Source organism: Chelonia mydas, chromosome 2 (assembly GCF_015237465.2).
Source record: "Chelonia mydas isolate rCheMyd1 chromosome 2, rCheMyd1.pri.v2, whole genome shotgun sequence".
Lineage (NCBI taxonomy): Eukaryota > Metazoa > Chordata > Testudines > Cheloniidae > Chelonia > Chelonia mydas.
The window spans coordinates 175,809,247-175,823,332 of NC_057850.1; the positions used below are offsets into that span (position 1 = coordinate 175,809,247).

General features: G+C 37.0%; 1 protein-coding gene across 13 annotated transcripts in view; it reads right to left on the bottom strand.

Moving 5' to 3' along the window:
- BBS9 (Bardet-Biedl syndrome 9) overlaps positions 1–14,086 on the bottom strand; it is a 432,676-nt gene that overhangs the window by 179,466 nt on the left and 239,124 nt on the right. For all 13 annotated transcript variants that reach the window (XR_005223953.2, XR_006288876.1, XR_006288875.1 and 10 more), the window contains one exon: positions 10,036–10,258. Coding sequence is in view for 8 of the 13 variants with exons in the window: in XM_043540615.1 (XP_043396550.1) it covers positions 10,036–10,258 (223 nt within the window). In the remaining 5 variants the exon portion in view is untranslated. The remainder of the gene's footprint in view (positions 1–10,035; positions 10,259–14,086) is intronic.

Here is a 14,086-nt window from a genome sequence, read left to right on the forward strand (position 1 = left end):
ACATTCTTGATGTAGATAGTGGATACCTGCGTCACCTAGGTGACATGCATTTTCTCCAACATTTAGGAACATAATATTCTACATTTTACATCTCTCTTACAATATTTCCTGCATAAACATCTCGCAATAACCATGACAATCAGCTAAGTCTTAGCTTTCGTCAGAGACCATACATGATCTTCCCCCTTTGGTGAAGTATCAAGAAGCTGGTCAGACACAGGTGTAATATCCCTGTTTGAGCATGCCCTTATCACAGTGAGCATAATATGTGAGATGGGGTAAAGAAGAGTTGGAGAATTGAGGGAAATAGAACATAACTGCGTAAAGAGGAACATAATTAAGGGCACAAACTACAGAGAAGGGTGCAAAACTACAATTTTTACCTGGGGAGACACTCATTCCACAGAACCCTAGCCTGTTAACAAACTTGCTTACTTAACTCGCTCCTCAAAACTTGTTAGCTATACCTGTGGCATATGAGCTACTTAAATTGAAGTTCGTTGACAAGAGACTTCATTAACTCAAAGCCTAGATCTACTGAAGAGCAATCCACAAACAAATGGGTGACTTCTAAGAAATGAAAATACCTTTATTCCACTTAAGAGATATAATTTTCTTTGCATACTACACCCAGAGGATAATCCCAAAATGAGGTAATTTAAACACTACTAGCCAAGAGGACCTAAGAGAGGGTTACCTGACTGTTAAATTCTCCCGGAGAAAAGATAAAGGTGCTCTGACGTCAAGAAAAAAAAGAGATCAGATCTCGAAGAGAATGGGACTCTACCTTTCTAACTACATTTTCCATTTTCTAACTGTACTACCAAAATGATTTAGAAAATTAATATATTTTCTGTATAATCCATATTATTTTCATGATTCCTCTACTGTGTTCTAGCTTTGTTAGTACAGTAAATTAAATGCTCTACAGGGTAGATAAAAATCAATGATTTAAAAAAAATTGGATTTTTTAAAATTTAAATCAGATTTTTTTTTTGATAAAATGCTTTTTGAGGAAAAAAACCTACCCAAAGATAGTTTTAATTAAGATACATTATAGCTCAAAGATATCTCATCATGGAATAGGCATTATAAATTCTAATTCTATAGTATGAGACAATATATTCATGTAATGTTTAAGAAAAGTTTTGTAAATGAGTTCCAATAGTTCATGGATTAGGGACACAATCTTATGGGGTTCAGTGGCTTCTGTATAGATTATTTAGGTTAATCTTTCTATCTATCCAATGGGACTCAGTGCTGAGTCTGGAAGATACCATCAGAGATGCTTAGTTTTGCAGTTCTCAAACTGTGGATTTGTGTCTCCAGAGATAACATGCTTGTTAACAGCAAAAATGTTTTTAAATAAATAAATAAAATATAGAGATGAGAAATAAGAGACCTCAACCCTATTGTCCCTCTGCAAATTTATATACACAGAGTCAATCCCTTACCTCTCTCTAAAAGTGCAAAGTTTCAAAAAGTTCAATGTATAGAAGATTGTTGGGGGCGAAATAGATCTGGACAAGGAGAAGTCTGGAGATAAATGTGAGAAGGGAGGGACAGGCAGTAAAAACAAAAGTGAAACTGTTTGAGCAGCATATTCCAGAAGTCTTGAGGTCTTTCTGAGTATAGCCTTCATTGATTTGAGATCTACCCTATCATACTCTCACTAGAAGGGAAAACCTATAATGGCCGCGGGCCGTAAAAGAGACCCAGTTTGGGAATATATTAATGAAGTTCCTCTACCTGTGGGTAAGACAGGCATGCGTACAAAATGCAAACAGTGCAACAAAGAAATGCAAGGCCTGGTTGCCCAAATGAAATAACATCATGAGAAGTTTCAGAGTAGCAGCCGTGTTAGTCTGTATCCGCAAAAAGAAAAGGAGTACTTGTGGCACCTTAGAGACTAACAAATTTATTTGAGCATAAGCTTTCCTGTCTAAGGTGCCACAAGTACTCCTTTTTTTTTTTGCATCATGAGAAGTGTTCCTTCTCAGGAGGAAGCTGCGTTGAAGATGATGAAAGGAACATGTCTGAACATGCAGGATCTTCAGTTACTGGTAACAGCCAACAAGAATGGACTTTTATGTAGAAATCCATGATTAAATTGAGTCTTCCTGACTAGTGATTTAAATCAATTTGATTTAAATCAACTCCACCTTGATGCTCCAGCTACAATCCTTTTTGACTGCACTATGTTTCAAGAGAGTTTGTTCTTGGCACACCTTGTGAAGGCCAAAACAAGTTCAATACTAGAGATCCGCTAGTCCTTAATAGGTGAGACAAACTGGGATAGTTTGAAGAGCAGTTCCAATGTTGTTTTAAGGTCACTGCATGCCAAAGAATTCTGGAAGTGAGAGAAGCTGACTGTACCGGTAGAGCCAGGCATAGTGCAGAGAAGCACTGTGCTACTTCTTCTCACAGCTGTACAAAGCACTCCTAACCTGACTCTTAAACTTATATGTCTAGAGGTGAATGAGTGACAAAAGTATGTAACAGGTAAAATATAAACATACACATTTTCAGATTACACACTGATGTGTGTGTGTGGATTTTAAACATTTAATCCAACAAAAGAGAAGGCATGAGAACATTTCAGTATAGTACAGTCTGAATAAAAGTCTATTTAATATAGTTAGCAAATGCTAGAACAAAAATTAGTTGTCTTATCTTTATTTTATAAGCACAGAAACACCACCATATGTATCAGCTGAATGTACAAGACAGAACAGGTTTTGGTTTTTTACAATGTACTGAAGATTATATCCCTCTTCCGTGGGAAACCTCAAGGTTCTGTCTTGGCAAAGTTATATGATTTAAAGGATGCTGGAAACAAAAATGAGTGAGAGTTTCCATTGTAATACTTTAAGTAAGTGAGCCACTTGAGCAGTGTCCAAAGAAATGTAAAATGTTATATTACTAGCTGTTTGAAAGTAAACATGGCACAAAAGGTTTTCTAATCTTCTTATGATATTGACCCTGATCACAGTCACCATACTCTGTAAATGAGTTATTAGTACTCTATTTGCCAACTTCAAATTTAAGATACTGATCCAATGCTCGACGTTCTCCAGGGTCTCTTTATTTATCTGAATTATGGGAGCAGGATCCTGGTGATTCGGAGCCTGCTGCTGGAGTACTTAAGTTTTCTTGGTGTTAAGTGTGAGGCTGAGTTGGTTGTAGGCCTCGGAGAAAGTGTTGACTATTTTTTGAAGATCTTCTTACCAGTGGGCACACGGGGCACAGTCGTTGCACGTTGGAGTTTAAGGACTGATTTAGTGATAGTCTCTCTGTCACAGAAAGCTTACACTGACAAAGAAATTCAACGCTGCCTTCAATGCGCCAGTGCAGTTTTTGGATGCTTGAGAAAAGAGGTCTTCGAAGATCATGACATCAAGAATCAAACCAAGCTTCTTGTGTACCAGGCCGTTGTTATTCCTGCTCTCTTGTACGGTGCCGTGACCTGGGTCACATACAATAGGAAAGCGAGGGGTGAATTTCGAGGCCCTTGGCCAGTGGAGTTAACAATTGTGACCAGAACAGTCCCTGTTGCAGAGAACAGGCCATTGCAGAACAGCTGCTGGTGGAGTTTTAGGGTTGACACAGGTCAGACAATGTCTACACTCGCACTGCATCAACCTCAGTAGGTTAACCAGGGCTCCACAATGTTCAGGGACACAATGTTACTGTGTTGTAACAGGGTGATTATGTCAGTTGCAGACAAATCTCAGTGCAGATGCATGCATATATCCGTCAACAAAAGTCAACTTATGTCAACCTAACTTTGTAGCGTAGGCCAAGCCTTAAATTCCTAAGTACCTTTCACTTAAGAACCTAAGTCACTTAGGAGTTTTTGCAAAAGTTACCCTTTGTTTTATTCAATAAGATGATAAAAATGGATGAGCAACATTGAGAAATAACAGATGAAAACCTGCCTAGATTGAAGTCATTAGGAGTTTTGCCATTGCCTGCAATGTACCAGGATTTCATCCGTCATGTATATTTCAGCCTCCTTACATGCAAAATCCTTATATTATACAGTGTCACTGGCAAGTCTAATAATGTATATTTTAGTATAGTTTTGCGAACAAAATTTTAAATCCAGTTTTTCTTTAACTAGATATAGTAGACAATTTTTAAATATGATTTATTACATTAATCTTTAGCGTATTCCAACACACTTTAAGAATTGCTAGAATGGGATATGAATCAAAGAGATGACAACCTACTCCTGCAAAAAAATATACTGCAGTCTAAAGTAAATTTGCCAGAAGCATTTAATGTGTAAATTGAATGAACTGATTAAAAAAATCTGGACTGATAACAATACATATCAGTACATGACAGTAGCACTGATATTAATTAAGAAGAGAAATCTAATGGGTACAATAAAAAGAGTTTTATTGGAAGCAAATAGCCAATCAGGTCTTAGCTACAATGTACATGATGCAGCAGAAGTAGAACTGTATTTCTGCATGGCCACAGCAGCGAGCAAACCACAAAGGGACTGATGCATCAGATCCCATTCTACAAATATTAACCATTTACCAGGGGTGGAGGGTGGGATAGGGGTTGTTTTAAAGTATTATTTTTTAAAGAAGAAGTGATAAACTGAAGACGCGGGGGCGGGGGGGATGAGTTATAAAAGTAAAAAATGTTTGGCATTCATTTTTTTTCCAGAAAACATATGGAAAAGATTTTAAAGGGGAATTCGGTTTCATACTGGGGAGTAGGTATCTTGGGAGATAAGTAATCTCTATTTGGGTCAGATGCCTGATTTTAAGAACAGATTAGCACTCTTAGATGCTTCTCAGAACCCATGTAGAACACAACATAAAAATAAAAATGCACATTGATTCAGCAATAACACTTCAGCTAGAAAAGACCTCAAATTCTGGTCTGTGGAGTACTTGTTAGTAGTCTACAGAGAGTTGGTTGGTCCATGGTGGTGGCCTCTCTGCCTTATTTGAAACTGCTAAACAGCATTTATATAAAAATAAAACACTAAATAGTTTTCTAATATTACTTTTCCAGGTAAACAACTGCAAGAGTTCCTGCAGAGATGTTCTACAATCATAAATGGGAGCAGGCAGTCTGTGCAATTGTGAATGAGAGGGATGGTGATCCATGAGGCAACCTACATTTAAATAGGTCTACACTACAGAAAAAGTTTGAGAACACCTTAGTTATATGTTAGCCAGAAGTCTGTTCCTTTCATCTAAAGATACAGATGGAAGAACCATTCATCTATGATTAAAGAAATTAAAGAAAGCCATTATCAAGTTATATTTTAAGATACCTGTTATAACTATGGAAAGATGAATAAAGCTGAAACTACTGTGCAGCTATAATACATACTGTTAAATTTTCAGTCTTGAGGAGTCCACAGTCTGTTCATCAAATACCCTAGGAAAAGACTATCTTCAACTGGGTAAACCTCACACCTGGCACAAGTGCAATTCCATAGACTTTAATGAAGTTACATTCACACTAGCTGACTTCCAGTTTCAGTAAATAATTTATAAAGTGCTCCAGCCATGTCAAATTGAATATTAAAAGCAAGTTACTACACAACACAAAGGAGAAAAATACTTGATTGAATAAAACAAAAACAAAACAAAACAGAAAGGGAGAAAAAGGATGGTCCTAGTCAAAAACAAAAATAATCCCCTCACCTTTAATAGCATATAGTTTAAAGATTATTTTTTATGGGGAGAGTTGAATCGAAGTAAATGTATTTTGGAAGATTTCTACACATTCGGGACCACAGCAAAGGCAGGATCACTGACCAAAACGAAGTCATGGTGGTGGGTGGTATGAGACTGTAAATACAGCTCCTATCAGAATGAGGCCCAAAGAAGTCTTCACTACAGGCACGGCTGACACTGCTTAGGACTTTAAAAACCAACACTGCAAAATACATTAGTATTATAAGGAACTTGAAAAGCTACAAAATTTATTCACTGTAAGTAACCTGGATTTATACTGTAAATTCTCCCACCCACTAAACTTAGTGCATAACAACCTGGGTGGCCTACACCACCTTTCAACAGAACTTCTCTGGCCCTGACCCATACTAAGGATTGGCACAGTTCCCCAAACCCCTCAGCTTCCTTCTACCCCAGCTGTTTAGGCTTTGCCAAAGCCAACAAAGTGCAAGATACAGCCTGATGTGACTTGCAGTTCTCTATGAGCACACTGGAGAATGGCTTCTCAGCACTTTTTGCCCTAAGTGCTTGACATACTAAGTCTTTCAAACAAACCATTTTCCCCCAACTTCATTCTTTCTATTTTATTAATTATTCCGACATTAAACCTCCATAACTCCATTAATTGAGCTCTTCAAGGTAGTCTGTTTTGAAAGCTTATGTATTTATTTATTCCAGCAAGACTTCTTTAAGGGAACTACATGCTGACGTGGCTGAAGAATAGAATATTTTGGAAATTAATATACACATTTCACATATACACATACCACATATGTTGAGGTGATATTCAATAAATAAATTGCACAACTATATAATAAATTGCACTTTATGCAATTGCATAATAAATTAATTAATAAATTAATAAATTGCATTTTATGCACTTTTGCCTATCTCATCTGTGCTCTGCCCACTAATTCATCTCTGTTCTAAATCTCTGAGCAGTGTCAAAGAACCAACATGTCAAAAGAATAAAACAACCTGTGACAGAAAAAATTTTCTATTTTAACCCGCCTCCCAAAATGTGGAACCCCTTCTCCAACTCTCTGCCCCCCCCCCCCCCCAAAATGAACCCTAAGCCAAGCCTCAGGACAGTCAATATTCCATCCTATACTGGTGACCTTTTAAAAGTCAGATAAAAAAATGATTTTTCAGTTTCCCCATTGTCAACTGAGACGTATAGTGATTGCTTCCAGGCATGATACAACCTAGGACCTTAAAACATATTAAGCAATATTACTGTGTATGAAAAAACTATTTTAGATAATTTATATATTTACAATTTTCCTCCAAGGACTCCATACAGGTGAATTCACGATAACTAATGAAGTCTGACTCTTCAAGCAGATGGCTATGAAAGTATCAGTACTTTATTTTATCTGTAACATTTATAAAACAGTTACTCTTTAAAATATACAGTATGTGCAGTACAGAATGCATAATTTTATGATATTTTCAGAGCAGATTTTATTAGCACTTTTTTAGAATTACCTCTCTACATCATTCATGAGCAACGAGGATATCCCATATTCATGCAGATTAAGCCTTTTACCACACCAAATTACATTATTTCCATAATTATTATTTGATATTCATATTACAGTAACAACCAAAGTCCTTAATCAAATCAAGGCTCTTTTGTGCAACTTTATCGAACACTTTCAAGGACATGTTCCCTGTCTCAAAGAAATATTTATATCTATCCAGACATCTATAGATTTGTGTATGCATATATGTTTGGCATTCCACATAGCATGGAATGACTTTGAATGAATGCCAGATATTACAAAACAAAATGATAGGATATCCACAAAGATTATTACTTTATTATTATTATTATTATATTAAGGTAGGGCCCAAACTGAGCTATACACTTTTTGATCACAGTGGTTGCCATGAAGAATCTACAAACTACAAAAATAAAGACAAATGAACAGGGAGTCCGCGGTGGGCGGGGGTGGAGAGGGAGGAGGAGATTACAACATGCAAACAAAGTATTCAGGCTGATGATAGGCATGCATCTTCACAATTACATGACTGTTGGTTTTTCTTCGAAGTATAAGCACACTAAATTCTGCTTCCCAACATCCTCCCTTCACCCATTGAACCACCTCACCAACCCTCTACCTGAGAGCTCCAGCTTCAAATACAGCATCCTTACATCTCCCACTCCTAATATATGAACCCCTCCCATCCTGATAGGCCACAATATGGCCCTATACCTTACCAAAAGTAAGTGAGCGGCATTTATTCAACAACATGCCACAAAATTCTTAAATTATGCACATTAAAGATCTTAGTCAATGTACAGACTCCCCTCATCTTCCATAGGCTTTAGATCATGTCCTAGAAGTTTCTAGTAGTAGCTTGGATGCTTAGAATTAGAAAGTTCCATACTTAACTGATTCATCTACTCCACAAGTTCCACCTTAACCAGAAAACTGTCCTTCTACTAGCATTCTCCCAATATTATTTCATCCCAATCAGGCGTCAATCTTTAAATTTGATCATTAAAACTTGCCTAATATTTTGAGTTTGATTAATTTGAACTCAGAAACATTAGGTTAGCCTGATCCTGTGTCTAAATGAAGACTTTCCTAGCACTTGCATCAATAGAGCTGTCTTTAACTTTTCACTGTTACTCTGACAGGTATAACTGTTAAGGGTCAAATGAAAACTCATTCAGCAAGAGCTGCATCAGTCATAATAACAGGCTTTCATTCATTTTGTTACTAAGATTCCAATAATATAACAGGATCAGTTATGGAAGACACAGCCTCATGGGGGCTTCAGCACTGAATACTGTCTCAATGATGCTTGTTATGAAAATGGTGTTAATAGCCCGACACTGGGAGTCTCAGAAGCTAAGGGATCACTGACCCTATGGAAGAAAATGGGTGTGCTAAATGCTCAACTGAAGCACTTAGTGTAGTAAAAATTACTACAAAAGAAGGGGCTTGATGGCTGGAGCCACCTGACAAGATCCTACGGCCCCCAGGGGACAGTGGAGCTAATGGTTTTTTTAACATTTTAAACCCAGGACCTGCAAAAATATTCTGTGGGAGCTCACAGGAGAGTCTGACTTTTCCTGTAAGTCTGTTTGGGTCTCTGGAGAAGGAAAAAGGCAGAAAACTAACTCTGACAGGGCAAAGATCCTATCCCAAAGGCTTCTGCAAACAAGAGTTGTCTGGATACAGTTTTGTTCCTATCACTGTCCAGGGAAACAGGAGACACACAGATTATATATATATATACACACACACACACACGTGTGCATGTACAAACACACTGTACATAAATGAATTATACTAAGAAAATACCCTGACTCCTTGTCACTGATTTCTCATCCAAACGGAAACCACCCTGCAACACACTGAATTTCATCTTCCACTTGCCCAAAAGAAGTAACACTCCTTTAAAACAGTTCAAATTTGTGTTATCTTGATTGCATTCATATAGGGCTGTCGGCCTATTTTTCCAGCCCAGGAAGGACTAATGGCAGGCCTAAAAGTTTGATCATGCCCTTCCTTCAAGGTACAGTTTATTCTTCAAACACAATAAAACAGTTCAATATAAGTTCCATAAGCACACCTGGCCTTTTCCCCTGACCCAGGTCTCAGTTCCTGAGGTAACTGAACCTCTGACCCAGTTACAGTCTCCTGAGGGCACCCCAATTAGGTATTAGACCTCTAGCCATCACCTTGCTCTGTCCCCCAATTCTCTTCCCCAAGATTTAGGCTATTCTGCAATTCACTGTGATAATGTCAGCAGGCTGGTCTTTAGTTCAGCACTTGCCATCCTGTCCTCCCACAGGAAATGACAGGGTTAACTAGTAAACAGCCAGTATTCATAAAGCAAACTATTACCTATTCAGAACGAAAGCATTACAGTGAAAACAGATCATAATGCAACAAATAAGCTTACATGCATCCTTACCAGGTATCATCATCTCCAACATGAGAACCTGGTAGCTTTCAAAGTACTTTAAAAATGGTAGCTAGTGATCAAATTTAGACCAACTTTAGCTAGAAATAGTTTTATTCTCTAATCACTTTTTATTAGTTAGAAAAAAAACATAATGGATCATATTATATTTAATACCACAGAAAAAGAAAACATATTGTTCTAAAAACACATGGCATCAAAATTTCAGAAGAATATTTATTCAGTGGTTATCCTGGAATTTCTGAGAGGGAAAGGAAAGGCATTTCTCCTGGCCTCTCTCATTTCAGTGTAAAATAAACTCCAAATCTAACCAAAGGTACTTTTTTTTTTACTTTGAATATATGCACACATTTTGAATGAAGAACATGTAGTAATATCTTACCTGGCATGACCATCGTTTGCTGAATATTTGTGTCTGTACTTAAACATAAGCGACCACCTTTGGCCAATCTATCACAGAGCAAGGTGATGTGTTTCTTCAGCCTGCTAGTATCTTTGGGTATACTCAACTGACTGGTGAGAGTCAGGGCCTGTTCTTTAGAGCTCTTGGACAGACATGTTCTCAGCAAGTGAGAGATGGCAGCATCCACGCTTTCTTCCCAACCCTGGATGAAGGAAAACGAAACTAGATAAAATGAAATGTAAAATCCTCCTCCTGATTTTAAACATACTGACAAATAAATAAAACTCAAAATGATAAAGAAAAGTTTTAGACAATACTAATACATAAAATAGATTTTTTGGTTTAATGAACTGCCATGAAAACAGAATTTTCAAAGTTTGTGGAAATAAAAAAATAAGTAGTAAAACTGATAAAAATGAAATTTATCTCAAACACTAAAACTAAATGGGGTCAGAAAGAGAAATAGTTCAAATCAGAGACAAATATCATCTGCACAGGAAAATTATGAGAAGGATGGTCAAACTGAATATTCATTAAATTATAAAAATCAGAATTTACTATAAGCAAAACTTAGAAACAGATCTAGAAGAAATTATATGTAAACACAAATGTTACAATATTTACCAAAAAAATTGGAAAGGGCAGAGCTGTGTTCACCCTATTATTTTGCTTTTGGAATTACCAGCTAATATTCCACAAATTTAGGAGGAAACGGTTATGTAATTTATATTTGTAAATAGCAGGAACAACATGGTGAGCGGGAAAGTATATTCATAGCTATCCCATTGGTCCTCCCCTCCAAGAAAAATTCATTTAATTCTTTAGTGCTGAAGTTTATAAAGCACATTGCCTAAATGACTTTGGAGCAAATTCTGCCCTGACTTGTACCCAAATAATCCTATGTACAGTGGATTGCATGAGTAAAACTAAGGGCTGAATTTGTTTCGAAACCACACCAGGGTTTTCTGAACCTGATTTCTTTTGCATGAACAGCGAAAAAAATAATGATTTCTTTGACTAAAAATATTACGAGGGGAGAATGTGCAACCACTGATATAGCTTCTTAGAAATTAAATAAAATATTAGAGCTTTCATCTCATCATGAAAATCTATTCTATAAAACTCTTCCATCTCTGACCCACATATTGGGCACTGAAATCTAATCACTGTTGGGATAGAAAAAGCACTAAAGCCAGCCCCTCCAGAGATGCTACAAAACATGACAAATTATAGAACAAAATGTTATACATTTTGAGGATTCACTAGAAGACACAGATGTCCATAGTTATATTCTTGTCAAGTGTGCATCTTTCTCTACATCACCAAAGTTTCTAAATTTTTTAGACTGGTTCAATGAAAATCTTGGGAAGGTCCTAAGCATATCACCTGCCTCTTCTGAGCCCAAGCATTAACAACTGGGGTAAGGGCCAGAACCTGAACTGGTGTCAATTTATAGTAACTGAGGATCGGGTCCAGTATTTCCATCCAAATAAGTTATAGAAATACAATAAAAAAGAATCATTTACATAAGAAAACCAAAACACAAACCAACTAAACTCAGGAAATTAAAAGTGGTTAGCATTCTGTCCTTAGCTCATACAGGTATGTTTTATTTTGTCTCACAGCCTTAATAATTTGTAAATCTAGTTTTTGTATTTAATTTCCATGTAAACCTGGTGTTTTAATAGACCATAAAACCACTCTTTCCAATTCAAGGATTGTTGACCTAATAAGTCAAGTCAACTGCAAAAGAGCCTTTATGATTGGCAAAGGAATATGAAAACTACCTCTAAATGAAATGTCTCTATGGAATTGTTGTTCAGGTGACTTTGTTCAATTAAGAATTAATTGTCTTGAATAATACAGTATTTGTTAGCAACTTTTATAACTGAAAGAGCATGGAGGACTAAGGAAGTGGGAATACACCACCATGTATGGGCTGAAAAACAATTGAGGTCTGAAAGGGAAAAGTGTGCTATACTACTATATATAATTACCCCCACAGAAAGGTCTGATTCAACACTCAGGCTCACAACACAGAACTCTGATTTTTTAAATAACCTATATGTTTGAGAGCTCACAGCAAACACTTATGTTAGGCAGGTCAGATGTGGGCAGTCTATTATCCTCCAGAAAACATTGCCAGATCTGCAACTTTTCCACAGTTGTTACAGCAGAATCACAAAGGCGGCATTGTTGAGAGGCTTAGGCACAGCACACAAGTTCTTCCTATCATCATCTGAAACAGGCATATCAGGAAGACCCAATTATTGAATATAATTTGTTCCAGACTTGCTGGAAAAAACAATGCTACCAAGCGTCCTCTGATTTGTAGCCAACAGGGAAAGGTTTGTCTTCTTCCTTTTGCTTCTGTGCCCAGATATAATGATAAGCTCACTTGGAAAATAGGTAAAATAGTGTTTTAATACTTTTTAGCCAAATCAGAGATACAAATCTAGAATTTGGAGATTTAACATGGATCTGTGATAATATGCAAGACTGTGAGCCCATAAATCAATGAATTACACTCATCAGTATATGTTATTATACATCTCACAACCCCCATATAAACCATCAGGTGATTTCTATGTGTGAAAGTTAATGAACTGTGGATCTGGTTTTCGGCATGGGGGTGGATCCTAGATGCATAACCTTTGGATGACATCAAGGCCTTCCCACTCTCTTAACGTGGTGGAAGATCTAAAATGATGTTCTCTCTTAGGTAGATGATTATCCTTCTGTATTCCAAAAGTCTAGGAAATAAAACAGAATCCCCTATGAACAGGAGCCTGGACTAGCTGGTGAGACATTTCAAACCTCTGTTATCCGTGATCATCAACGTTCAAACACTCCTAGATGCCTCCTGCCTCTATATACATTACTCACAGATCACTCTAATGTATGAAGTGCTAAGGGAGGAAGTTAGGTAGCTGTTGTGCTGGAGTTGCCGTGTAGAAACTGTTCACCTACATCATACAGAGTTTCTATATGGACCAAGACTGACGTTTATGAAAGCACCTTACTTTCAAAGCTCGTAAATTGGCCTAACTTTCAAAAGCACTTAGCACTCAACAGCTCCTGTTGAGTTTAATGAGGCAGAATTTCTGGCACATGGAAGTGAGAAGCATGGTTGTGCCCCAGAGTTTCCCTAGCAATAGGGCTGAACTGCCTCCTGCATCCACACAGAAAAGATCCAGCTGATAAGTGACAGACTGAAGGAGATATGATGATCCAGCTGTCTCATATGACTTTTATAAAAAAACCTCCTAATAAAGATACTTTATTTACTATCCATCCTACATACATTTAACATGAAAATTAAAAGAACCTACATGTGTTGCTTTTTAATTGCTAATCTTAAAGGTGGTTATCAAAAAAGTGGCTAACTGGATCTAAGTTTCAGCTGAGTTTATGCAGACAACCATAAGTAAACAGTAACAATAAACCACCCATCCCATACTATTTAATGCTGTATTTAACTATTTGATTTTATCAGTGCTCCACACGGGAGCTAAAGGTTTCAACTTTATTAACACCATTCAGACTATCCTAATCAGCATCAACACAGCCAAGCTGAGCCCACAGTTACTAATGATCTCCGTTAGAGGCAGAGTCCGTTTTCACTGATCATTTAAAATAGCAGTTGCTCAAACCAAAGACTTTCAGGCACAGGATACAAGACAATCTTAAAGAAAAATTTTAATGGTGGACAATCAGATTGATACAGCAGATTACAAGAGATAGCTAAAAACCTCCCAGAAATACAATACTTCCTTTTATTTCGTTACCTGGTACCTGGACCACAAGCAATACAGCTTTGTGCACATACATATACTATTAAGCACTTTGCACTACATCCCCACTGAAAGGACACAAATCATGACACTGAATACACACCAGTAAAATACTACAGGTTTTGGCTAGATTTTTGCTCCTGGAAGGCAAAAATTGTAATGATGCAAAATATGTAGAAATTTACTTTCCAGACAACAGTTTTCAAGTTTTTAAAGGAAACAATATATGCAAGTCT